Source organism: Aspergillus terreus, genomic scaffold (genome assembly GCF_000149615.1).
Source record: "Aspergillus terreus NIH2624 scaffold_3 genomic scaffold, whole genome shotgun sequence".
Taxonomy (NCBI): Eukaryota; Fungi; Ascomycota; class Eurotiomycetes; order Eurotiales; family Aspergillaceae; genus Aspergillus; species Aspergillus terreus.
The window spans coordinates 200,734-227,447 of NT_165926.1; the positions used below are offsets into that span (position 1 = coordinate 200,734).

The 26,714-nt window shown below is 53.7% G+C and overlaps 8 protein-coding genes and 1 non-coding gene across 9 annotated transcripts; 4 read left to right on the forward strand and 5 right to left on the reverse strand.

The window, feature by feature from the left end:
• Positions 1-1,180: 1,180 nt before the first annotated feature.
• ATEG_01961 (6-phosphogluconolactonase) lies at positions 1,181-3,021 on the reverse strand (the record flags this gene model as incomplete). The annotated part of the gene is made up of 3 exons (XM_001211139.1): positions 1,181-1,763; positions 1,945-2,039; positions 2,287-3,021. The coding sequence occupies 3 exons, from the start codon at positions 3,019-3,021 to the stop codon at positions 1,181-1,183; spliced, it is 1,413 nt and encodes a 470-aa protein (XP_001211139.1).
• Positions 3,022-8,896: 5,875 nt separating this feature from the next.
• ATEG_01962 (uncharacterized protein) lies at positions 8,897-12,426 on the reverse strand (the record flags this gene model as incomplete). The annotated part of the gene is made up of 6 exons (XM_001211140.1): positions 8,897-8,937; positions 9,182-10,107; positions 10,312-10,436; positions 10,625-10,790; positions 11,028-12,255; positions 12,387-12,426. 6 exons carry the CDS (start codon positions 12,424-12,426, stop codon positions 8,897-8,899), a joined length of 2,526 nt encoding a protein of 841 aa, XP_001211140.1.
• A 553-nt stretch (positions 12,427-12,979) lies between these two features.
• Positions 12,980-13,531, forward strand: ATEG_01963 (uncharacterized protein; the record flags this gene model as incomplete). The annotated part of the gene is made up of 1 exon (XM_001211141.1): positions 12,980-13,531. One exon carries the CDS (start codon positions 12,980-12,982, stop codon positions 13,529-13,531), a length of 552 nt encoding a protein of 183 aa, XP_001211141.1.
• A 2,084-nt stretch (positions 13,532-15,615) lies between these two features.
• ATEG_01964 (uncharacterized protein) lies at positions 15,616-16,293 on the reverse strand (the record flags this gene model as incomplete). The annotated part of the gene is made up of 2 exons (XM_001211142.1): positions 15,616-15,867; positions 16,102-16,293. 2 exons carry the CDS (start codon positions 16,291-16,293, stop codon positions 15,616-15,618), a joined length of 444 nt encoding a protein of 147 aa, XP_001211142.1.
• Positions 16,294-18,034: 1,741 nt separating this feature from the next.
• ATEG_01965 (uncharacterized protein) lies at positions 18,035-19,207 on the forward strand (the record flags this gene model as incomplete). The annotated part of the gene is made up of 1 exon (XM_001211143.1): positions 18,035-19,207. One exon carries the CDS (start codon positions 18,035-18,037, stop codon positions 19,205-19,207), a length of 1,173 nt encoding a protein of 390 aa, XP_001211143.1.
• A 1,090-nt stretch (positions 19,208-20,297) lies between these two features.
• ATEG_10441 lies at positions 20,298-20,393 on the forward strand. Its single transcript has one exon. It is a non-coding gene; the product is annotated as a tRNA-Leu (tRNA).
• Positions 20,394-20,471: 78 nt separating this feature from the next.
• ATEG_01966 (CocE/NonD family hydrolase) lies at positions 20,472-22,241 on the reverse strand (the record flags this gene model as incomplete). The annotated part of the gene is made up of 1 exon (XM_001211144.1): positions 20,472-22,241. One exon carries the CDS (start codon positions 22,239-22,241, stop codon positions 20,472-20,474), a length of 1,770 nt encoding a protein of 589 aa, XP_001211144.1.
• A 651-nt stretch (positions 22,242-22,892) lies between these two features.
• Positions 22,893-24,435, forward strand: ATEG_01967 (fungal specific transcription factor domain-containing protein; the record flags this gene model as incomplete). Its single annotated transcript, XM_001211145.1, has 4 exons — positions 22,893-23,384; positions 23,434-23,846; positions 23,896-24,387; positions 24,432-24,435. 4 exons carry the CDS (start codon positions 22,893-22,895, stop codon positions 24,433-24,435), a joined length of 1,401 nt encoding a protein of 466 aa, XP_001211145.1.
• Positions 24,436-25,067: 632 nt separating this feature from the next.
• ATEG_01968 (phytanoyl-CoA dioxygenase family protein) lies at positions 25,068-26,124 on the reverse strand (the record flags this gene model as incomplete). Its single annotated transcript, XM_001211146.1, has 2 exons — positions 25,068-25,755; positions 25,838-26,124. The coding sequence occupies 2 exons, from the start codon at positions 26,122-26,124 to the stop codon at positions 25,068-25,070; spliced, it is 975 nt and encodes a 324-aa protein (XP_001211146.1).
• Positions 26,125-26,714: the final 590 nt, after the last annotated feature.

Consider the following 26,714-nt stretch of genomic DNA (forward strand, 5'->3'; position numbering starts at 1 on the left):
AACGAGGTTAGGACTGTTGGTTTCATGAATTGACGAAATGAGCTCGGGGGGAAAAGTCTTTTGGCGTCGTTGCCCTAGCCGCCGTCGCTATTCTACCAGCCAATGACTGGTAGATGATGAGTGTTCTCGCTGAGAGCGCTGATGGCCGAATCCTGGCGCTTAGATTGCCTCGAGAGATGTATGAGGGGCTATTAATCGCCAACAATGTGGAATAGACACTCTGTCTTTCTCCAAGCTCAGTATATCCTACCTAAGACTAACATGTAACCATTCGGATGCATTCTGCTAGTATCACAAAGGAACTATAGATGAGTCCACTCCTGCCGGGATAGCCAATAATTACAACTACAGGGTCTTCGGCACAAAGCCTATCAGATGCTTAATGTCTACTGAAGCATCCTCATGTTCTGCTGACTATCCGAGGCAATTCGATTTTGGCTTCATTGTGATAGAACACAGCCCTATACAATCTCGCCCTCACCCCCAGGAGAGGTTACATCGCCTGCAGCCACCAGCATAGCATCCTCCTGACGAAGTACTTGGCACCAGTTCCTCACGAGGCCCATATTAACGATCGCTACTATTCCCCCAGAAGGCTAGATACTCGTCATCTCTATTCTCGTTGATTCGTGGACGCGCAGCAGCCACCCCCGCAAAACAGATTACCCCAAACATGGATTCTTCAGGAAACCATGCATAAACTGACCGTCCGAGAGTCTGCCTGATTCTTCCGGTGGTTCGCGTGGCTTCGTTTGTATAGCTGTGTTCTGTACTCCTCGCAGTCAAGAGGCACGTTCTCATGTAAGTAAAGATGCAGCTAGTATGAGGTACTAGGCATACTGCGCGGCTCTTGATATACTAAGGGATCATCCAGAACACCTCCACGAGTGCAAAAGCATTTGACGAGATACTACCGTCTCCCGCAGAAACCTCTGCATGAATCACCGGGTGATTGAAGTTTGCGGGGAAGAGCAACGGACTCTGGACCATTCAGCTCCAGCCAGACCTGCATCGCATCATCCTGGCTGATGGAATGCGAGGGGTCTCGCCGCATATGGCCGTTCTAGCCTCAGAGGACATTGTATAGACCGCGGTAGCATGTGTCCTTCACAAAGGAAAGGACATAAATAGAGCGTGGAATCCGGTCCATCTGGTGAGAACAGCAGCAGCATCAACATCATCAGTTTCCACAAATCAACCATCTCTTCTTCTTTTCCAATCTACTCAACTCACCATGAAGTTCCTGAGCACAATCTTCACCCTCGGCCTCGTGGCCACCAGCTTCGCAGAGCCTATTCCCCAGGCCAAGCGCGCTCTCGCGGATTACAAGGCCGTCATCCAAAGCGTCAGCAACCAGGTCGCGGTGGTCGACACGACCGTGACCAACTACGTCGCGGGCTCGGTAGCCGGGACGGCCGTACAGGACGCCTCCGACAAGCTGGTGACGGTGATCAACACGGGCACGACGACGGTCAGCGGCCTTGCGGCTCTCAACACGATCGACGCGCTCGGCCTCGTGTCGCCGATCCAGAACCTGGCGAGTGACGTCGGCACTCTGGTCGACAATGTTATCGCCGCGAAACCCAACTTTGTTGCCGACGGGCTGGCCGGCGATGTGCTGGCTTCGCTGCAGGAGCAGAAGACGGCCTCGCAGGCGTTGGCGGCTGCCATCACGGCCAAGGTTCCTTCGTCGCTGCAGAATACTGCGAACCAGCTGTCTTCGCAGATTACTGCGCATATTCAGCGGGGTATCGATGCTTACTCTTGAGTCTTGGGTTGTTAGGGTTGTGGGATGTGGTTGAGTGTCAAGGAGCAGGATCGTGAATGGGGCGTAGGAGGATGTTATGGGCTTCAGTATGTCCAATTGGTATCCGCGGTGCACTCGGATCAAATTACTTTAGTCTTATATTACTGTTGTTTGGTCAATCTCACGTCAGTCCTTACTCGCTGCACGTATCATTGTTACAAAGCATTTCGAATTGAATCAAGGCAGAGACAACACGCAATTTGAAAGTAAAGTCCAAGATCATACAAATACCCTAGACTCAGCGTATCCGTGAAGGAACTCCGTCGCCTTTCTTACTAGAATCAACTTAACCTATATTAGTCCGTCCGGAAACTCCAGGGATAAATCAATCTAAAGCCCTTTTTTTATTCCTTTTTAACACGCAACTAACTCGAATCGATTCGTAATCCTTCGTAACGGGTTCTGCTCACCGGTTACAGGCTTCCGCGGCGAGGGAAGGCAACGCCATCGACAGCGGCGTGATCGGTGAACCAGCTCACCTTCTCGCCAGCGCCCTGGTTGACAAGGGCCGAGGGGAGACTGTGGCCCTCCTCCAAGTCGAAAATCTGCTTCATGATGTCCTTCTTTCCGGCGCCGGTGGCGACGAACGCGATGTGCTGGGCGTGGGTGACGACAGGCAGGGTCAGGGTGATGCGCTTGGGCGGGGGCTTGGGCGACTGGCTCTCGGCGGCCACCCAGGCGTCCTTCTCGCGCAGGAGCTCGTGGCCGGGGAAGAGACTGCAGGTGTGGCCGTCGGGGCCGCAGCCGAGCAGGATGAGGTCGAACACGGGCAGCTTGACGCTGTCCTTGGCGGCGAAGATCTTCATCAGCTCCTCCTGGTACAGGTCGGCGAGCTCCTGGGGGTCCTCGTCGTTGACGTGGTTGGCATCGATGGGGTGGACGCGGGGTTGGCCCAGGTCTTCGGGGAGCTTGCTGAGCAGCTCCTCCTTGAGGAGACGGTAGTTGCTGTCTTCGTGGTCGAGCGGCACGGCGCGCTCATCGGCAAAGAAGATCTCCCATTTCGAGAACTGCGGCGTGTCCTCGGGAGTCCCGTTTCCTGGGGCCAGCAGAGCCTTGGCCAACACGGCCGGCAGCGAGCCTCCAGAGACGGCGACGCGGAAGCTATTGTGACGGGTCAGGGCGGCATTTTGGCATCGCAGGACGTATGGCCGCAATTGTTGGGCGAGGGTGTCCGTGTTAGGGAAGCTGTAGAGGTTGGGAGATGGACCAGCCATGGTGATAGGGACGATAAGGGGGTTGATGATGAACGGATTATGGGAAGAGAGTTGCAGGAGAGGGAGAGAAGGAGGTGGAAGAAGGCGGTCGGTCAACAAAAGCAGCAGCTTTTAGAGCGGGGTGGCGGGGCAGATACGCTGACGATGATGGATTTACCCGCGACTCCCGACAGCAACATTCCCGTCAATCAGCTCAGAAGGACCTCCGTGATAAGACCGGTGGACTACAGGAAGCGATTAGAAGAGGCTGGAAGATGCGATCGTGGCCGATTAGCCCGTGGAGGGTCGATTTCAGCAGAGCGTCGCATTACTTCATTTGTCGTGAATGACGTCGTTCTTGTTCCATTCCCGCTTGATGTCGCAAGGGGAAATCCACCCTCTTACGCCCTTGGATCATTTCGGCGCCCGCTGCTATCCTTTATGTTTGGGTCATGGTCGCATGCGATCAGAGAGAAGAACGGATCTATATACGCCCGTCCATCCACCGAGCGACCAGCATCGCCATGGAAACAGCCACGCCCCTGCGTCCTCAACGAGGGGCACCGTCCAGAGCCCTCTCGCATGTGAAATGATGTCAGAAGGACATAGTGTCACCCCCTACCTCACTCGCGATGCTGAACGATTGGCCGGCCGGGTTTCGCAATCACCCTGGACCTCCTGCACCGTTTGGTTCTCCTGCATTACCGCCAACGAGGAGCGGACCGCCGACTCGCGCAAGATTACAGCATCCTGCAGACGCCAGACGCGACTCTTGCTCCTTTGGGCATAAGTTCGGACGACGGACCGGCCGCCTCGCACCAAAGATCCCGACCCATGCGCGAAGGATGAGATCGATCCCACCACTACTGCAGGTTAGATGTGCGGAGTACACTTGCGTCGGGAGTCCTCCGCAGCTGCGAGATAGGATAGGACGTCCGTGTGTCGACCCCGCGATCAGGTCGGACCGACGCGATGATGTCAAGGATCTCTGTTCCAGCAATCAGAGGGCAGACGGAAATCTATTGACTCGTGGCCTCTGAGAGGCCCAGGAACAGCACATGTCGGAAGATCAGGTGATGTAGCGTCTTGTACGGAGTATGTGGAAGACGAGCATTGGACAACGCCAACGGGGGTGATTGAGCGAATCATTGAGTAAAGAAAGTATCCTCGATTCACATGAATACCTAGTAGTATGGAGGACCTGCTCCGAGTACACTTCTACCTGGTGCGACCAGTCTGATCATCTGCGACAAAGGAGGAATTGGACATACGGGAGCACTGATGCAACATGCATCCGGCAAGGGATTTGGTGGGCTTAGCATTCAGGGGGAAAGAAAAAGAAACAACATCCGCTCTCTCCGTCAGGAAGTTGCTGAAAATGCCTCAATCTCGTCGGTCCCAATGGGAATGTCCCGATCGGGGTGATATATCTGCGCTATGCCAAGTGGATTGGTCATGGCCCTGCAGAGCTCCGTATATCCGTGGGGAAGGCTGCAGCTAAGTCTTAGGATACAGACGACGAGAGGAGAAAATGGCGCCAACGCAAGACCACAGGCTCAGCACATTGCCCACGGGACATAGACTCCAGCCGGTCAACTTTGTGATAGTTGGCGGTCCAACCTGGGGTGCAGCACCATCCCCTATGTTGTACGGCACACCGTGGTCGTACCGCTAGCTACGATCTATCTATGGATGTACATGAAGTACTCTGTACAGAGGGAGACCGGGGGATCCGTGCCCGACTGCGGACTGCGGTCTTCCGTTGGGATCGCCAGCTGGGTTTCAGGCTGTCGATCCGGGTATGTTTGGACAGTTGCGACAATGGACAGCCCCTGAGGGATGGACGGGTAAAGGACATGGGACATGGGATGGATGCCAGTTGAAAGGGCAGGGGAGAAGAACGGTACTGTACGGAGTACTCCGTAGTGGAGGAGCTTTATCAGGGGGCGGCAACAACGATAGGAATCTTCAAGGTCGCACAGTGGAATGATGGGCAGTCAGAGAGCACTTCTGAAACGCCCGGGGTGGAGACGCAGCGGGATCCTGCACCGCCGCAGTTCTGCCCCAATACCGTCAGTAATTGGTATGATACCTACTTTCAGTGGCTTCGAAGGGATCGTCTCACGAGACTCGACGGGATTTTCATGGCGAAGTCGAGACTCAAGTAGTTCCACGGATGGATGGATCTATAAGCTTGCATTTCCCCATCATCCCACTCGATCGTGTCAGAGTCATGGAATTATTGATAGACCGCTGTCACCGGTCATGGTATGGAAAGCATCTGGTGCAACAGCCACTCACCGTTCGCGAGGCGCCACATGCTCCGCCAGCTATCATGAAGAGTGGATGAGGTTCATGATTGGAATCCAATAGTCTGGGAATCCGTCCACTAGACTAACGAACCCGAGCTGACACGAGCTGATTTTTTTTTCCTTCTCGTCTTTTTTTCCCTTTCTTGTGTCTCACGCAAGACAACGCATCCACTAGGAGCATTGCCCCGCGCATGTGCCCGAGGAGGTGAATCCTGAGGAGGGAAGGCGAAAGACATCCATCCCTTTGCATAATCGGATCTAAGCCGTCGTGAAGGCAGCCAGCCGATCAGTCGATCCAACTCCCCCGGTCGCAAACGAACGGATGACGACACGACGTCTGTAACGGGCAGGACAACGAACACGGTTGGCTGGAGACTGCGCCGGCGGAGTGGCGGTAGGGATTCAGACCGTAGTTGCATCTATTCTTCTATTCTTAACATGGGGATGGATCTTGGGTGCATTTGTCGACAGGGATGTCGCGGGTGGTCAGACACTAACAAGGCGTAGTCCAGAGGATGTACGTATTGTACGTACTCCGTAGAGGGGGACGGAGTATCTGGTTAGAGGGTAGGTGTCCTCCGTAAGCCGGTAAGCAAGTATAAGAACAGCCACCCTGACTCACTCCCACGGAGACTGTTGAATATCATGACCCGAGTCTAATTCCCTCCATGGCGGATCGACCTCTCCCCCAGGGTTGGACGGACATCCTGGGACGCACTCTGAAACTGCCATAGCCTGATACTCCGTACATTCCTTACCAACCGGGGGGAAGTATTGGGATCCTCGGCTGGGATCATTCTTGTTTTAGCGGTTGGTTGTACTTGGAGAATGATCTCCTGATCAAGTCTCAGCAGTATCCAGCCCTAACAGCCGAAAAGAGGGAAAGACAAGACAGAAGAAAAATAATAATAAATAATAGAGCCATCCTTAATTATTATTACCCTCGTTATTTGAAAACAAAAGGGCCGAAAGAAAAAAAAAGAAAAAAAAAAAAAAAAAAAAAAAAGTGGATCGATCAGGTCCCCCTTGGCGGAGGAACGACGGAGCCTACTGACTGACGGACTGACTGGTCATTGACTACTATTAAATTCATCTTTGACTCTTTCTTCATATTTACACTCTCCTACTATCCTCCTCTCCTCCTCTCCTCCTCCTCCTCCCACTACTACTACGGAGTCTACCTCGGTCTACCTCTGTCCATAGCTACACCTCCCCTACCGACCAATCCCGACCGGTTCCTCCCCCAGGAAAAAGATCCTGACACCAGCGAAACAAAACCAGGCGCAGGCGAACAGGGGAAAATCAAATCAGTAATTCTGCCATCAATCATTTTACTGCGTCCGACCGACCAGATGGCGGTCCAAGCAGCCGAACGACCGAGCGCATTTATTCTCTGTCCTTGGAAAACGATTAGTATTCAATAGTCAAACCGCCCGTCCCCGATCTACTTCTCCCCTTCGGATTCTCTTAAACAAGACTCGCTCCCCGCGGTGGCATCGGTCGCATCCTCCCCCCACGCTCTCCATTCAACCACCACCCACCCACCAACCCACCACCCGATCGCTTTCTCTCCATCCTGACCTCCGACGTGATCTCCGCCTGTTCTCCGATCCGACGCGATCGAGGCAGCGTCCATCTATCACCATGAGCTCTCCCTCTGTCCAGGTCCAGCCCCAACCCTCCGGCGGCACCAAGGATGTCTCCAACCACTCGGCCACCGAGTCGGTGCCTGCGTCCATGACCTTTGACATTGTCCGCTGCTCGCGGTGTCAGCGCTCCATGAGCCTCGAAAACGACTCCTCCCCCGGCGTGGTGCGCTTCGGCATGAACTCCTACTACTGCAGTCGCTGCGCCTCCATGGTCGGCTTCATCCGCTGATGCGCCGACGCCCGACAACCCTCCACCGAACTATGAAAAGAACGACGTTTCACGCTGAACATCGTCTTCGTCATCGCCTGCCTTTTCGTTCTGCCCAACGTTCCCCACGGTTTTGACGTCTCCGTTCCGCAGTGTTATTGTGCTCTTCTTTTCGGTCATTCGCTCCGACAACCATCCCCTTTTCGACCACCTCCGCGGCTGTGCAGGCACAGTCCACGGGACCGACCCCTTCACTTCGCTCCTCGAATAATCGCGAAGCCCGACCATCCCGCTCCCCCCGTGCTCGACCATGACAGTCTCTCGTCAAGTCACCAGGGGTTTGCGCACGACGCAATGGAATGGCGGAATGGAGTAGCTGACAGGAATCTGTCCGTCAGCGAGGTAGATTGGTGGACATGGGCGGACGGAGAAAGCGCCTCCGTCCGACGCCCAGTGCACAGCCTCCATACTCCTTCGGCTTCCGGCGGCCCCGATTTGTTTTGAACAACTCGCTACTAGATACCCTGCATGTTTCGCTCGCTTCGTTTTGCATATGGAAATCCACGGATCCATCCATTCGTCGTGTTTTGATCATCAGCCCCTCGCATCGCATGTAGGATCCTCATAGAGCGTTCCGGATCTTATTGGTTATTACGTCTTTTTTCTTTTCTTTTCTGTTTTCTTGAACTGCTCAATACCCTCCAAAGTGAATTCTGAACTCTGTATCTAATAGCCTGCTTCCAACAATCGCTTGGTTGAATTGAATTGATTCGATAGAGAATTAAGATTGGCAACTATTCTTCCCCACCACCCGTGCCTATCTCGCATGCCAGTCCATGCCCTCCCTGCCTATCGTAATCAAAGCCACTGGTTCCCCCGAGATGATCGACCATCCGAGCGTCTTGGCTGGGGGGGGAAAGCACCGAACGCTTTGGAGACGGCAATCATGCTCACATTTCTGCACCAGCATGCCGGTCATCCTGGCCCATGCGAATACCGACTTCGGAGTACTCCGTATTGTACACTGCCCGTCGATCAAACAAAACCTTTCCCCTGACACTTCACATGCTTGACATGTCTCCTGTCAGCATAGTCTCCTGAATTCCAGCTTATCCTCCCCTCCATATCTTTGTCCAATAAAGAAACAGACCTCTCGCCACCAGCCATAGTTCATCACTAGACCCTAACAGGGAGATATCGACCACCCTAGCCACAGGCATTGGCTCTAACCCGCAACTAATGCCGACTAAGGGCCGACAACCCAAAGATTGAGGCACACCGGCGCGGAGGGATGGACACCGCTAGGCCGCAGTAGGGCAAACGGCATCCACCGTCTCGGATCTGTGGCGATCCTGTATTCCGTGGCGGTGTGTTGTACGGCGTACGAAGTACGAAGTACTCCTATGGACGGTATGGCAGTCGCTAGGTACTAGGAGTACAGAGTAGCGTACAACCTCGGTGCCTTCTGCAAGATCCATTTTGACATACCGAGTAAAGTCTCTCCCCTTGCAGGTGGCATTCCGGCAGATAGTGGTGACCTGCATATGCATACCATCGGCGCGTGGCGTGTCCTATCCTATCACGCATCTCGTTCTCTTCTCCCAAGGCAAACCCAAACCCCCTTTTGGAGCGGATTGGGTTTGTGGGGTTGTCGTGGCTGATCAGTGGGTCGGCTGCTCCTCTGTTCATTTCGGGCGGATGGTTGGTTGCACGCTGTTGTGTCTGTTTCATCGCTCCTGGATCCACTGCGCCATAACTAGTGACTTCCCTACGGAGTAGTTAGTGTTGGGTTACGGAGTACTCCCGGTGGGAGCGACAATCGAATCTTCGAATATTCTCCGGCCGACACGTGGGAGGTTAGTCATACCGTTACATAAGAATCAGGTCTACCTAAACAACTACCTAAGTACATAGAAAACTACAACGCATTTACCTTCATACCGGCTCATATACGGCTCCAATATCACAGAAATCCTGACAGCCCACATAGATCCCAACAAGCCTTGACTCACTTGGTAGATCGTATACGCTGCCGCCCCCTGCGAGAGAGTGATAATCCGCTGACGACCCATCTCTGCGCCATACGTCTCGCCAGTCATATCCATCGTAAGGATCTCCATCAGCGGGCGACGTGGTGGGAAGTCCAAGCGTCTTGTACCGTGGCTCGTCCTGTCCAACTTCGAACCCGATTTCCATCAAACTGTGGTCCAAGGCCCCAGCTGACATGCCAACGATCCTCTCATGCCTCTCGAACTGAATCCGTTGATGCGTGTCCGTCTCAAGCTCACCTATGCCCGTTCTGGCGCCCGACGCATAGGTGAATACAAGTCCGACGATCGCCTCGTCGCGAATGTATGCCTCGGCTGTGACGATGCCCTCTCTACTGCCGTTCGTATTCCGCCTCTCAAAGTAAAGCTTCCGAACCTGGTCAAAGGGAGCTCCTCTTTCTGGGATCAACAACTGGATTTTTCCGTTTTCGTCTGGAGACGTGACGGCTCGGACACACTCATAAGACTCATCCATGATCCATGATATAGCTGTAAGTTTCTCGTCAGCATCACTCTGAAATTGATGTTGCAGAGTCCTGGCTGGCAGAGTGTGAAAGTCCGGAGAGCGAAATGTTACACTGCGAGAGTGCGTTGTCTCAATGCGTATGGCAATGACCTGACCCAGTTCCCTCCCCGGAGTCTGTCTAGAGAATCCCATTGATGTCAACCAGATAGTCAACGAGCGGACCTCCTCATCCGGGGAGAGTTCAAAACCATCCTCGTCAAGCTCATTCATCCATTGTCCCACAGTTCCGGGGCTTGGGTGGTTGTAATACTGGAACTTCAACCCGCATATGCGGTTCGAAGATCTGGATCGGCCTTGCATGCCCGTTGAAGCCTGAATCATTCGGACGTTCTTGAGCGATGCATAGGTCTGGTAGCTACCGGAACTAGAGCTGTCTATCAAATGAGAGAACTTCTCATCATATCGTATCTGGTCATCAGGCACCTGATGACATTCATAGTCCAGTATCTCCGGTTCTATCAGTTGTTCATCACAGGGTTGAGACTGAATACCAACTTTGTCAAAGCGGTTCTGGCATTTCTGAGTTTGCTCAGCAGCTGTCTGGTATGCTCAAGGTTTCATTACCTACCGGTCAACAGCAATAAGTCCCGTGATGGTGTTTTCGGCTGGCACAATCGGTATTGGGCCAACGGTTGCATTGAGCCGACAGCAAAGGGGAGCGAAAGTGGCAGTTCGTCCGTAATTGGTTGAAACCTGCGTCAAAGTTAGCATTGCGTGCGAGTACTCGGGAAACAGGCAGGAAAGACCTGCAAACCACCAAGGCTCCTTGATGCGTAGTATTCTCGATTGTCTTCTAGGATGCTAACGGTGTTGATACGCTCCCCCGCGGGGCCGTTAACAAAGAACGAGAGGACACAGCCACCCTCAGACCCGAAAAGTACAGATCTACCGTCGAAGAATATCTCTATTCCGATGATTGGGCACAGACAGGATACCATGTGGAGCGCCAGCCTTGATAAAGAACCGAGAAGCAGACCTCTTGGACCGCCGAAGTCAATATTGGTCAACGGCTCAAAGGCCCGAGGAGATTGAGCGGGTAAAAGGGGACTGATTGTCAGTTCCTCGTGACTTGGAGGATGTGGTGTCCACAAATGAGATTGCACCCGAGACCAATCTTGAGAAGGAGTCTTTAGAGAAGCTCCAGGGTGGTCGACCAATTCACCAAGGCCGAGTGAAACGACCTTGAAACGATCTAAACCTGCCAGCAGGAAAGCCGCGTTCAACTTTTCCGAAATGTCAAGGGTGCCGGTAGCGATTCCTGGGCCACAATTATCACCAACCCACCTTGAAGGGTCTGACTGCGTGAATAAAAACCTGACTCCCACAAGCCCTTCCGCACGGAAAGCCACACAAAGACCCTTTACTTGGGAGGTGGACGGTGTCTCTATCCACTGCTCAGATGCTGGACTGTGATACCCAACCCAACGACCGGCGATACTGCAATCACCTGGCGACAATAGGCTAATTCCCGATATAAAGCTTCGTGAGCCAATTCTGACGAATGAGATGCCTATTCGCTGTCGATTCTGCCAGCGCCGGAGGCTGAAAGACTGTGTCCTGTAGTAAAGCACACGACATCCCTGCCTCAAGGCGGTATCTGTACCAGTGGAGGTTCGACCGGAAAAAGAGCCCGTTACTTGTATAAGACGAGGGAGGTTTTTGCCACCGATTAGTTGAAAACAGCCACCTTGGCTTTCCGCGGGTTGAGCAGCAGATCCGGACGGGCCTTTCTGAAAATGGGTCCTTATCTCTACAAGAACAGCGATGGGCTCCAGCAGCCGCCGAATTCTCCTTCGATTGATTAATGGCAGGAGTCCATCTCGTAAAGCTGCCCTGGTCCCGCGGTAGAGGCCAGACCAGTCTCGCGTAGTTGTGAGATTCGGGAAAAGAAAGTCAGTCTCCTGGCCGAGGAGGAACCTACTCCGCCAGTACGACTGTGGGAGCATATCAGGGGCCGTAAATAGAGCAAGATCTCTGCATACGAGTCTGATGTTAAGAAGCTCAGCAAAGGATAGATATGACAATATCTCGTATTGCAACTCGGGCGAGAGTCCATCGAAGATATGCGGCGTTTCGAGCGTCCCCCGAATCTCTCTCCTCGTACCACAAGGTAATGGCACTGCAGGCCGGTCATCATCAGTTCCAGCGGAACTAGACGCACATGCGGACGACTCTTTGCGGTAATTTTCCAACTCGTCCATGGAAGGAATTGCACACGGGTCGGCGCAAAAACGTGACCCTGAAGCCACGGTCTTTGGTTGTCCGAAACGTTTATGTGTTTGCGCAGCACCCCCATAGTTGTGACCGAACTGGAAACTGGAGCCGTAGAGGGAAGGCGTGCAATAAAGTAGGTGGAAGACGGACTCCGCAATGACCGTCTCATCTGGGAAGTGGCCGGCCTGGTCACAGCCAAGCCGGAGGAGAAGCAGCTTCCAGCACGAGGCATGGAAGGCAAAGCACCCACAGTTTTCAAGAGGCTTGTAAAGTTCCCATTCCTTCAGCGCTTCGACCCCTATGTCAACATAAGATAGATCACGGTCCAGGGGTGCGCAGAGCCTCCGACTGCGCACTATCCCTAAGCCTGTCATAGCAATACAGTCAACCGTAGCAATATCTGAGTAGATGCCCCTTACTTCTGCGTACCAAGGGCGGACACGCGTCCCTGATGACGCTGATAGATCATCGTCACTATATGGATCGGACCGCAAGATGACGCCGCAGAAAGGGCAAAAAAAGTTATAAGGCATAGAGTCAACGCGCGACACCTCGTCCTCAATAGGAGGACAACTGAGAAACGAGCATATGGCGGATTTAGAATGTGCAATTGTATGTGAGCCAGTCCAAGGTTGATGGTGGGTGAAATGCAAGTCAGCTTACTCCCCCCCTCCTTGGATGATGCCTCACGGTTGGCGCTTGTACCTACTAACTAGGTATATCCCAGCCAACTAAAGCTGTCAACTTCACTACGCCCCAACTAAGTTAACGCTTAAGATCAGACAGTTGCACGCTATGTGGACAATGTGCTACTCTAGGGATAGATCGTGCGAACTATTTCACCTACAGAAGCCAGCCAGCCGATCATTTGTCTACCTGATAGTACTTCGAGCCTCTGGGTAAGTGGGCGCCTAGCCAACAATCCAGTACGATATGGATTGGGTTGGATCTCACCCAGCTCGTCGTTTACTTTCTCCTGTCTACCCCACAACCTCATCATCATCATCATAGTCGTCGTCGTCATGGCCCCGTCACTGCAGGGCCATATTGGCTTCATCAACACCTTGGAGTTGGTGGAGCCCAATAGTCTTGAGACAGTCCAACTCGTCTGGCAGGAGATAGTGACAGAGTGGTTTCCTGGTCGAGAAGGCTACAGGTGGTCCTTCAAAGGGCCATTGCCTGTCAACAACAATATCCCCGACGTTACCGTCATCCAAATCCGGGCGATAACTCCAGATCCTCTGACTTCGAGAGAATGGAATGAACGCCAAATCTTGCTCATTAAATGCAAACGCCCATCCAAAGATACTCCTACCATCTGGGATGACACCGTCAATGCCCAGTTCCACGATGATCTCGTGCAGACTTTGAACGCTTCCGAGAAATTGTTCGGAGCCGTCGCTATTGGCAAGAAAGTGAGGTTCTATCCATTCGACGGAAAGGCACCAATCCATCAACAACTGGTTCAGCTCCATCAGGGAACCATCGACATGGCAACCGCGAGTGGTGTCACACAGGTCGAGAATATGATGAACTACATCAAGGCAAACGCATGGCAATGGGCTAGGACTTAGTAGCTGGCTTTGGATAAAGTGCCTGATGGTTCTAGAATGATGTGTGGCTGTTTGGTTTATTATGTCATGCTGCAGTTTGAGATTATTGTGTGGTCTATTCTTTTCTTATTATCTCCAGGATGTCTTGATACATATATAGCTGGAAAATACTAGGAGCTTTCTTCCGCAGAACGGGATCACAGAGCGAAGGATATGCTTGTGGCGGTGTCGACTGCTTCATACCCTTGTCTAAGCGGATTGATTAGTCTATGAGTATACTTGTAAGGCCAAAATGGCGTAAAGGGCCAAGTACTGTAGACAACCTAACCACGGAAGTACTCCGTAATGGCCGTCGGTTGTTAAGTAGCGTACCTCCCCACTGGACGCAGACTTCGTCATAACACGATAGTATACTGGTGGCATCACTAACTTGGACAGAAGGTAGCTCTGGCTGTCGGAGGTTCGGTGTGATCTAGGCCACAACGTCTTTGGGATCAAGTAAATTCTCCGTGTACCCACTTAGTATATACAAAGTACACGCTGGCAAGTGACTTTTTATGTCAACATCAGCGCTACCATAGCCTGTCCCACTACCGTCTCGGAGAATACACCCAAAATCAAGTCGGTGATCACTATCGGGCCCGCAACGTGATGAGGTGGCATTGTTGCCCCTCATCGACCACCTGCGGGGTATCGACTCTAGGTTTGTCGGCGTATCGCTTCTAGTCTCGTGAAAGCCCATGACCGATGCATTAGCCCAAAGCGTCTCCTCCTCTCAGATGGCCAGTTCATGCATGGCTTGCTTAGCACTGGCGCTGCACATGCACCTGTCGGCTGTCAAGGTAACCATCACCTCATCTTTGATCATGGTCCTCCTACGCATTCTCTGTATGGTCTTGAATGGCGACTGCTGCATGCTCCGATCTTCTTATCGTGTTGTCATGTTTCTTCTAGCCCCCCATCTTGCATACGATTACCGCGTGCCACACGTCGCAGAACAAGTACGAACTAAAGCCAATCCAAGGCGCGGAACACGGAAGGCTGCATAGGGTGGCAGTAGCTCGAGCGACGGGGGTGATCCTGGCTCCGATTCAGGTACTTTAGCCACCCGCCAATGCCGAATGAGCGTCAGCCATTGCGGACATCAGCATGGGAGGGTTCGTTTATCAGACCATGCGGAGGCCACGTCGATACCCAAATCAGATCCGCTGGAGAGGCGGTCTCGTACGTACTCCGTAGTTACCTGTACAAGGTGTCCACTGATAGACACTGGACTAGTCCGTTTTCTGCATGGGATAGGGCACAGGGCAAGGGCAGCGATGCGCGCACACAGCCCGAAACGATCAAAACAAATTCAGCGCCAACGGTCATTCCTCAGCTCGCGATCGGCGCGCGGCGGGCAAATGGCCCCCGTTCTCCATGCCAGAATCCAGCAATTCAAGCATGCAATGGACGAGTCATGAGACTGGTCAACTGGGGGCGTTATTGCGGGCGAAGAATTCTCCTGAGGGCCGAGTATGCAGGGCTCCTGCGGTGGGCAGGACCCGTAAGCCTGGATGACTTCAGAGAGTGCCCTGGAGCAAGAGGCATCTTCGGTACCATACCAGGACGTATGGTCAGTACTGGACGGTATGGTACGGGTCGTGTTGGCAGGAAGAAACAAAACAACAAGGTTAAAGTCAACCTGCTGCTCGTCTAGATCGTTTCCCGAGCAAGGGACGGTGAAAATTCTGCGGGTGGGACTGTTTTATTAGCTCCCGCGTGTGCTAACTCGGAGTACGGAGTACAGGTACTAAGTGAGTAAGGTGTCTTGTGGAGGACGGGACCTCGTGTTGTGTTGTGTCTTAAGGATGGAATAGACCTGGTCTATAGGGGATGGTGGTAGTGGTGGTCTATGAACTATCCTTCTTTCTTTGTTCTTCTCCAGAGCAGTACGTTACTGGACTTGCTTAAACGGAGTAATGCTCCGGCTCATTCTTGGACCGACGACTGGGAGTAGGCATGCACTCGAACCGTTGATGCGGAGCGGGAGCGCCGGCTCCTGGACCGCGGTGTCTCTGATGACGAGTAAGGAGGAGAATATTATTATTATTATCAAGGTTTCATTAATCTCGGCTGGGGATAGGCTGCCGCGAAAGGATTCCACCGAATGTGCTTCCATCGTGCCCTAATTCCCAGATATTGATCCCAGCAGCCATGTGTCCGTCCCAAAAGGAGCGGCCTGGGTTGACATTCTTGGAGGTGATATTGGATTTCCTGGCTACACAGACCAAAATATTGGATTCTTGCTTACGTCGGAAATCGTCATTTCTCTCATGGATGTGATGGGTTATTGCTTTTTTCCACTCAATATCACCCTGCGCCGCATATCAATATGTGCAACACACACACATATATGTACACACACAGAAATGAGCCCGCCGACCGGTCTGAACCGGTTTCTGTGGCATTATTAATTTCGCCGATTCAAGCCCCTCCACACCGTCGGATGGGGATTTACCAGAGTTGGTAATTTATCGTCCCATCCAAATTGCGGTCTGTCCAACGGGCCTGTTGCCCAGGACGAGGTGTGGTTGCTGCCCAGCAAACACGGCGGTAAAGCCCATTGCTCGAATGTGCCCAACACCACCACCACTACGACCATCCACTACGCCGGAGTAAGCATCTAGGCAGTTCTGGTGTTGTTGAAGGATGCCATCTGGTCCACTTTCTAGATCGTAGACTCGAGTACAGGTACAGTGGGCAACAGAGGGAGCTTGTTTATCGGACCCAGACGAAACCATGGTATGTGACGGGATCAGCCGGTTGGACCCATGGATCAGGTCGACTTTCCATCTACTCCGTACATCGAACTAGAATCCACAGTGCATTTGCTCCGTACATATTGCATCTACTCCGTAGTAGACTTATTAGACGGTTGAACTGAACGTGATTTGTGCGCCGAGCGCTGAACTGCCTCGCTCTTCGCCACTCTATGGATCCATCATATACTCCAGGCAGCTGAAGTGACGACGCTGTAGATCTGGTCGGACAAGATGCCCCTGAGGATTGGAGCCTTCAGCGGGCGCGCGGGCGAATTATTCCCCAGGGATATTTATAATCTCTTTCATCTTGAGTCACGGTGGCTGAGTCGAAAAAGTCTGACTCACAGCCGGAGGTGCATGGTGCATGGCGGTGCGCCGAGATATCCTGCCCTACATGATGTAGGATTCATCCGGGATGATCTCTCCATGCATCCGCGATCGAGAGTGGCCAGGCTTTCGACGAGATACTGAAGTCTACCCAAGGCTACAAGTTGAGAGTCGAATGTTGAGTCGGTGGAAGCGCGCACTCGACGTATGATCAAATAGATGACGCAGAATGAGTCTTATCGATGGCCAGGCGATCAATCGTAGGCGCTATAGGGGCCATCTGGTCGACAACCACGCATCCACCCAGAAGCTAACTCGACTCGAATCCGAGGCGAAGGATCTGAGGTTGCGAATTTGGTGCGTTTAGGACCCGTGATGGACGATAGTGCGATGCCCAACTCAGCACTCAGATGACTCCTCGGGAGGAGAGTGACCGGCGGATACGTAGGAGGTCGTGCGATGAGGCGCTCTAGATGCTCGAGACCATGTATATATACTTTGGATGTCGCTGGACACGCAGATGTCTTCTTAAGGAGTTTTCTGCCCGAAGACTGTGGTGATGAAGGATGAAGGATGAATGATTTATCCAATTTGGCAAAATCGTACTGAATGATACGGTACCATACACGATCCCTCCTACATTAGCGCCCTCCCCAAGTAAGCCAAGGGGAAAAAAGAAAAAAAAAAAAAAAGGAAAAAAGGGAGAAAAAAAAAGAACCCAAGGCCCCCACTTGGGCTAAATCCTTGGTGGTGGTGCATGATTACTACCGCCGAGAGTACCTTCTTACAAAACCAGCCGGTCCCCATCCACTCACTCTCCTTCTCCTCAGTAACAAACACCCTCTTCACAGGGTTCAACCACCACCACCACAACCACCACCCATCCATCTATTCACCATCGCGGTCGTCGCGAGATTCGCCACTTCGACCCCCTTTTTTATCCGTCTCATCGGAGAATCTTCAGGAAACCCCGTGAAGATACCAGCAGAATCCTCCTGGTGTCCAGTCCAGCCGAGATTCGCCTTCGCCTCCCTCAGCCCACCGCGCTCCTGATCTCTCTCCCCCCGTTCATCCTCGATCGGTTGGCCGACAACGTTCAAATGCAATCTGAACCCATACAGTTCTCTCCCTCCTCTCCCCTAGAAACCGTACCGCGGTGACGGTCCTCATTTCCCATCGACCTTCCCATCTCGTTGTCCTTGTTACCGGCGTCGATCGGCTTTTCTGAACGATATCCTGTATAATATACTTGGGTTGTGCTTTTTCCCCGTTTGTTTTTGCTGCGCTTTTTTATTCTTTGTGATCGTTTGACAGGGAGTTCTATATCCCCACGCAAAAAGTTGTCGATTTTGAATCCTTCCGCCTCGTGCAGTCTCATGCTCGCCTTCTGATAATGTACCATTATTCCAATCCACCGCCCGGGTGGTCTTCCTACGACTACATGAACTCCCCCCCGACGTCTCCGCATTACGCCTACTACGCCACGCAGTTTGCCAGTCCCTTCGCTTCTCCACGAGGTCCCTCCAAGCGCCACAACCGCAAAGCCAGCTACGCCGGAACCAAGGAGACCCCAGGATGGCACGCCGGGTACGGTCAGAGCTTCTACGAAACGATGCCGGAATACGGTACGCCGCCGCGCAAGCACGATCCTGTAAGTGCTTCTTCTGGTCATCGTCGCCGTAGGACCATGTCCGGCGCCGCCGCCGACCCATGGGACAACGTGGGGGCCCGCCCGTCGCCGTCGTCGCGCCGACGCTCCATCTTCGTGGATGTAGTCGACGAGGATGCGCCACGATACGTCTTCCACGAGGAAAGCCGCGAGCCCCGCCGATATCCGTCCACGCCTCCGCGCAAGCCCAAGCCCCCGACTGATCAGTATTTTTACTATAACCAGGTGCCTGCCTATGACGACCTTGATTCCGCCAAACGCTCGCGCGCCCGCCGCCAATCCACCTCCACGCGCACCCCTTCCAAGCCGAAGCCCGCGGCCACCGCCAAACCCACCCGCAAAGCGACCGAAGCCGATGCCGCCCGCGCCGGTATCCCGCCAGGCTATTCGATCAAGAACTGGGACCCCACGGAAATGCCCATCATCCTCCTCGGCAGTGTGTTCGACGCCAACTCCCTGGGCAAGTGGATCTACGACTGGACGGTGTTCCACCACGGCGCCTCCACCCCAATGGCCGACGTCGCCGGGGATCTGTGGCTGCTGCTTATCAAGCTGGCCGGGAAGGTCAAGCGGGCCGATGAGTGTCTCAGCCGCATCAAGCACCCCGAGGCCCAGGAGACGGTGGAGGACTTCCTGGAGAGCGGAGAGCGTCTCTGGGCCCGATTCAAGAAGCTCCTCAAGACTTGCGAACAGTTCATGTGGAAAGCGGCCAAGCGCGAAGGCGGCAAGGGGGGTGTGTCTATGGGTCGCAACGCCGGATGCGAATTCGTCGAATCGATCTTTGGCCGTGACCGTGAGCTCGAAAACACCGAGAAGCTGATGAACAGCATCCGCCTGTGGAACATGCGTTTTGACGCCAACTGCGAAGAGATCCTTCGGCGGCCGACCGCCGCCTAGAACGACTCCCGATCGATTATTATCGATGGGCACTGGACCATAAAAGTAATTGCGTTTCGTTTCTTACACGGGTCGATTATTTCTGAAGACCACCGTGCGACATCGCCCGCTGCGACGTTCTTGACTTCTTGGATTGCATTTGAGCGCGTTTGGATTGGCTTGTCTGCCTGGGTTGCTCTTTGCATCGTTCGCACCATACTCCGCGGTCTGCGCGGATCTGCCAGCGCTTTTGATTGACTATTTACTGATTTCCTTTGTGATTTCCTTTGTTTGATCTTACTTAATTCTCATTCGTTCTGCGTACCTTCTGGGACGGGGATCTGCTTTCTTGTCTGGCGCAGTTGCTTACTACCCCGGAGTCTGCATTTTTGCTGCTGCGAGTCTGCCAGGTTGAGCCTCTGGCTTTTCTTCAGCGATGATACCATTCTGCGAGTCTTTGCCTCGGGCGCAGTGGGTTGGATTCTTTTCGTTCTTTAACATCACCCACTGCTGCATGTGCCGTTAGACCTTGATCTATTCAATATCAACTTTACTTCTTTCCACGTACGTCACATATGACATATGTAAATTCCTACGTAGATACCTTGACATGGTACCCCTCTTCTGGCTGTCGATCGGGGTATGATCCTGCAGAGAGGGGAACGTCATCTGACAGGAGGGTTCATGCATTTCCATGTGGGATGCGATGCACGCAACGGCAATCCCGGACCATCGTTTTCCCCAGGAGTCGCACCAGAGAGGGGGTGCAGACAAATCACAGCGCTTGTCCCCTGCATGCTGTGTCATGCTCTGTGCCTAATGTAGCACGGACTTTCCCCGCCTCTGATGGTAGTGACGTTACCGCCAGTAATGCATGTTGAGCCTCCTCACAAAGTAGATCTGGACAAGGAGGTTATTGGAAAGGACAGAGGGTATGTTAAAATTAGCACTGTAAGGCAGAAGACAGAGGAAGACTAGGAAAAGACAAGATGGAAGATGGGTAGATAGGCAAGGCCGAATGAATTCCATGTATAAAACTGGTGAGGGCTCACACACTATCTATCTCCTCCTGATAGAAGATGGTTAAATTGAGATTACAAATACACTCTATGGCAAGGTGGCCGAGTGGTTATGGCGCTGGTTTTAGGTCATCTAGACACCAGACACCAGTGGGTTTCCCACGCGGGTTCGAATCCCGTCCTTGTCATTTGTCTTTTTTTCTCGCCATATCTTACATAGTAAGTCATGCGCCTTGTTTTTGACGTTGAAAACTCGAGGTTGGAATCTATATAAACGGCAAAACAATCCTACTCGGATACTGCCCTCCAACATGCAGCTGGTGAACCCCCTTGTTCATCTCCCTTTCCAGCGTGGTGACCGCTTCGTTGAACTCCTGGTGGAAAGGATACTGCCCGGACACCTCCACTCGAAGCGACTCACCTGCCTCGAATTCAATCCCCATCGCCCAGAGTCCAATCTCCAACTCTACCACCGTGCCCGGAGGTACCCGTTGCTCCTCCCGATGCGTATGGAACGGGTACTGCGGATGGATGGACCGTGATGGATCGATTTCCCGATGGGAGGCGCGCAGGATACCCATGGGCCCGTGATAGATGGTCAGATTGCTGTACTGGTTGGTCGGAATCGCGTCGATGGTCTTGAAGGGAACCCGATGCCAGGGGATGTTCACGTTCAGCATGGGCTTGCCGGTTTTGTCCAGCTTCCGGATCGCCACGAAAATGTTCATGTCGTCGTGATCCGGACAGGACATGTATACGACGGCCTTGGGAAGTCCGCACAGCGTGGTGGTTTCTTGGAAGGTATGCACAAACGACACGTACTCGCGGCCGTTGGGGACCGTCCACTCAGAGCGATAGCTCATGAGTGCAGTGGACGGGGATGGCTTGTCGGACAGCGTCCCATCCGCCTGGAAGAAATATTCGAGATAGCGCGTCCGGGGAATTGGAAAGGTCTCTTCGACGATGTCCTGGATGGGCTCCTTCTCGCCGAACCGCAAGATGGCGTTGCGGAACTTGGGCGTCTTCTCCCAGCCGTTATCGTCGCCTCGAAGGTACTTCCCGAAGAACCGCGCCAGTTCGTCGCGAGACTCCTCAACTGCCCAGAGGTCGTACCATTCCTGGTACGGGTCCCAGCGAAGCCACTTCTCTGACGACGGAACCTCCAGCCAGCCCCGGATGGACCCCATCGTGTGCACAAAGGATGAATACGACGCCACGATGTACGTGGGGATGTTGATCTTCGTGAGGTCTGGCCGCTTGTCCTCCCAGTAGGCGTTCATCACACTCGACCGCCGGTGCATCTCTTGGAAGTCTTCCAGCCCGTTTCGCCCGCGGATCACCATGCGAGTGATGAGGTCGAACAGGCCTTTGTTCCAGAGCCCGCCGCGCACGAACTGCTCGCGATAGAGGTCCCCACAGGCCTCCCAGGGCGCGATAGCCTTGAGCGATGGCGGCTGCGTGGCGGCGATAAACCATTGCACAATCGCCAGATGAGAGTTCCCAGCCAGGCCGATGTTCCCATTGCACCAGTCCATCTTGGCTAGGGCCTCGATCACATCGTAGCCGTCCTCCGCTTCCTGCGTGCCCATGATGACGATCGATCCGTCCGAGTCTCCAGCGCCGCGCGCATCAACATTAACGACGGCAAAGCCGCGCGGGACAAACTCGGCCGGGTCGACGCCCTCGAAGCGTTCCAGGCCGCTCAGACAGCCATCGGGCACGCCGCAACCCCACATGACGTTCTTCATCATCCCGATGCCGTTGAACTTTTTCCCAAATGGGCTCCAGCACACAATGGCGGGGAATTTGTCAGCCCCGGGCGGCCGGTAGATGTCGCAGTAGAGAGTGCAGCCGTCGCGGACTCGAATGCCGACGTCATGCTGGACCAGGATGTCGCAGGAGAGCGCGCGCGAGTTGAAGCCGTTCCATCCTTCCGGAAGGACTTCTTCCTTGCCGGGCTGGAATCCCTGGTAGCCGTTTTCTCCGACTTTAGGGGCGGTGATGGGTAGATTCGCGATTTGGACGGGAGGTGGCATTTTCGGAGATAGAACTTTGTACAACGATACAGAAGAGTCTATACTAGAGCTCAGGCGCTCGCTTTATATGAATGCAGCCTACCGAGGTTTTTCACTGGACTGACCTGCTGCTCCATTCTACACTACCGACGTAAGGCTTTACGGAGTACAGTTCGTTGTGGAATGCCGAAATATCGGAAATGTGGAGTTGAAGCAGCCCCGGATCGACTCCGGACGGGCGAGCTCGGGCGAGCTGAGTAAGACGGTGGACATCCATTCCATCGTCGCAATGGTTTCACCTGGATGTTGCGGGGTTGAATGTGGATGGCGCTAAAGAAGCCTGGAAGGCGATAGTGTGGGGGAGACATGTTGCCGACGGTGGCAATCCGGACTGCGCATCCCAACACCTGTTTCGTGGTGTATACAGCTTGATAACTGAGGACCCTGGTCAACTGTAAAGGTGATATGGCTTCAATCCGTACAACACAGCGAGCCCCACGGAGCTGTACAGAATGCTCCCGACGGAAAATCAAGTGCAACCAGAAAATCCCCTGCCAGCAATGTACGGCTCGGAAAGTGGCCCATCGATGTGCGCGGCCGGTGGTCAGAGTCCATGGCGAAGTCACAGTCGCTGTGGACATTGAGTCGTCGCAGGACGAGACTCAGCTGTCCATGTTGGAGCTTCTCAGGGAGAATTCCCTTCTGAGAGAGAAGATCACCCGGTTGGAAACCAGTCTCACTCTGTCCAGAAATGCTGGGACTCTGAGTCCTGCAGCGACCCCGGCATCCGACGATGGCGCCCTGTGTCCCACAAAAACGTCAAAGGAAGTGATCCGGCAGCTGGAAAGCCATATAGTGACGGTTGAAATAATCAACTTTACCGGTGTCAGGCAGACAGAAGGCCAGGTCATTGCCTGTCAAGGCGCGGATGGTCTCCCTTCCACCCGCTGCTTAAGCGACAACCCCATTCAGACCATACCGTCCAGGAGCCTGAGTGAGGCAGTCATCCAGTTCTCCTTGAGGTCCCTGGGTTTTATCCACTGCGCGGTGCGGGCCAACGTTTTTTACACCGAGCATCAAGACCTGTGGACCAAACTGTCACAGGGAGATCTGTCTGGTACCCGAAACCACCATTGGATGGCCGTGTACTATGCACTCCTTACTGTAAGCTTTCTCTGATGTTGCACCGCTGCCCAATGCTTAGCATGCATAGACAGGACTGTATTTCATCGACATCGAGGATCTCTCCACAAACCATCATCTCGAAATTCAGCAGAGGTGTGGCCTCGCCGGGAACAACCTGAAGGAGAACAAGGCACATTTAGCTCGCGCCTGGTATGACGCATGTTTACGAGAACTCGACCTGGCCAACTTTACAGGAAAGACTAGTCTGAGAGCAATCCAAGCGGTTGCCATCCTCACCCTTTGCAACCTCAACTTTGGGGAAATGGAGCGCGAGTCCTTACTACACGGTCTTGCAGTCAGTGCTGCGCGTTACGTGGGAATGCATCGGCTGGGCTCCGAAGGAAAGCATCCGCAAGATCTAGCTTCTAAATCTCTCTGGTCCACCCAAGCGGACAGGGAACTGGGAAGACGCCTTTGGTGGACGCTCGTCATCTGCGATTGGTGAGTGTACCGGCCTACAACAGATTCCGCATGGCTGACCGATGGCAAGGCTAGGATGCTGGTCCAGGTCACCGTCTATCTATCCCGAAAGTTTTGACTGCAATCTCGCGCGCGGTGCATTTGACCACGAGATACTGCTCGACACTACGCCTTCCTCGACAGTATCCCCTCTAGACTACCACCTCGTCATGGCGAAGCTGGCCTACCTCGTTTTCACCCGTTTCAAGGCCAAGAAAGACGAGATCTCGAACGCTCTATCAAAGACCCTAGATGAGCTCGATGAGATCAAGCGATCGTCCTCGCTGCTAAACACTAACGTACCTTCGAGCTTTGACGGCGCTCTCCACTGGACGATATTCCCGCGATATCTTCTTACGCAAATCCTTGACTATCTCAGGATGTCACTGGCACAGCTGTTCCTGTTCCGGGCGCTCGAGACCTCACAGGATGAGATGTATGCTCGTGCCGAAGCTGTCCGTTCGGCAGAGTCCATCCTGCAGGCGAGGTTCCATCGAGTTCCCGGGTTTTTCCAATCTAGCTGGTAAGACAATCCTCAGCTTCCGATATCCAAACCGCTAACGATAGCTAGGGTTATTTCCGCTGCGACGGCGGCCTCGGGGATCCTGCTTATGCTGGATCACCTGTGTTTCCAAAACGAAAAGGACGAAGCCCAGACCGCACGGCACTTGGGGTATATATCGCAATGCCTTGCAACGGTAGACGGGCTGAAGTCCAACCCTGAAGTCCATCGACGACTCATAGCACTCGGCCATCTGTTCAAAAGCGCCCAAGACTGTATTCTGCACCTACCGCCGCACAAGCCGGACATTGTCAAGTATGTGATTTCACATATACTTTCTCCCCCGGTGAACACTACACCAGGGGAGTGTACAAGTAGGCAAACCCGTCAGCCGGAGGATTTCGCCCTTGGTGCGCGCACAGGGGCTTCGGCTTTCTCACTGTCGCCTGCAGATTCTTGCGTGGGCTCGAACACAATCCCAACCAGCGACCCTCTTGGATGGCCGGATGATAGCCAGGGCTGGCTCGACGAGTTGCTCCCGGGTGCCTTGGAGTTTGACGCGCCTCTCCTTGCGGAGTTTTCATAAGCAGCACCAGCTCATGTATATATCTAAACCTCTAGCGTTCAAATTTACTATGATGCCATGATCTGTAACCATCAATTCACGCTACAATACAGACTAGGACACAACCACAAACACATCAGTATGGCTTAACGCCCGCAAGTCTGAGCAACTTATCCGTCAACTCCGGCTTCTCAATCGGCTCATCCCTCTCATCCGGATCGATCTTCCCATCGACCATCGCTTTGCCCTGGCTCCAGATGTTACAATGCGGCCAGTGAGTGGTAGCCTCCCACTTCTTGAAAAGCTCCGCCTTGTACGCCAGATCCTCGTGCTTCGCCAACTTCGCCGGCGTGTAGCAGGCATAGATGATTGTGCGGATGGTGTCGCTGTTCGGGAAGGCGGCGTAGTGCATGGAGCGCGAGTCCCAGAGGATCAGGTCGCCAGGCTCCGCACACACCTTGACCAGCTCGCAGCCGCGGTCCTGGAACCACTGCACCTCGTGGTCCTGGAACGGGTAGAAATCAAAGTGCTTGGCCGGCATGTCGTCTGGCCGCTTCCACGGCTGCGTCGTGAAGTACTCCGTGAACAGCCTCGACGAGCCTTTCATGACCAGCAGGCCGCCGTCATCGGGGCCGGCCGGGCTGAGGTTGATAATTCCCTGCACGCAGGAGAGACCCTTGCGTTCGGGGGCTTGGTCGACGTGCGGCCACGGCGTCCATTCAACGTCCTTGCGGCCGGGCAGGGTGATGTTGACGGTGTCGAACGACACGAGGAGCTCGTCCGTGCCCCAGATTTTGGCAAAGGGCTCGATGACCCCGGGTTCCCTGGGGCATGAACATTAGTATATACGAGGCAGTATATGTGAAGCAGGACGTTGAAGGAAGATACAGAATGGGTTACACGTACTGCCGCGCATCCCACACGTATTTCTCGTGCGCCGCGCAATAGTTCAAATACATGCCCGCCTTGAACGACTGCGGCAGATGCTCCTGGGTCCAGGTGGAGCGGTCGTTGAGATCGAGACCCTTGTCGAACGAGGTGAGCCAGTCGAGGGCTTTGGCGCGATACTTGGCCGCCTTCTCCGGGGAAATGGCGCCTTTGATCACCACATAGCCCTTTTCGTAGAACTCGTCTCGCCAGTCACCGTACGTTTCCTGGGTGTTGGCGATGTCTTGGAGAGCGGCTGGGGCCATTTTGCGTGTGCGGATTGAAGGGTTGGTAGCTGCGGAGTGGTGTTGTAAAACGACAACAGTAATATATAGAGCGTTGTATCGTGGGAATTCCCTCTCACCACTTCAATGCATTCTAGATGCATTTATACCACGCTCTTCATGATCCATGAGATAACCCGGCCGAATTGGCTAGAGTTGGAGAAACGGACGGAGGTTGTCCACTTGCGCAAAACTCGCCCGAACTCGGCCGTCGGAGCGCCACGCGATATACCATTCTGTCTTCTGTCCAGCGCCCCCCCGTCCACCAGCAGAAGATCCGTTGCAATTGTCGACTAGAAGCAAGCTGCTCGGCATCATGTAGATACATTGCAATATCGGCTCCACTACCCCAGTCTTGTGCTTGTGACATCCCCATATTATGCGGTTCTCCGCCTCGTTGCTCGCCCCTGTCCTCATCTCCGACGAGCGTACGAGCCATGGAAGACGCAAAAGATTCTCACATACAGCATGTCGAGGACATGTCTCAGGACAAAGGGGCACATCCCGTCATGGGCACAGCTCGTCTCATCACCGACGGCGAAATCGTACTCATTCCGCGTCCTTCAACTGAT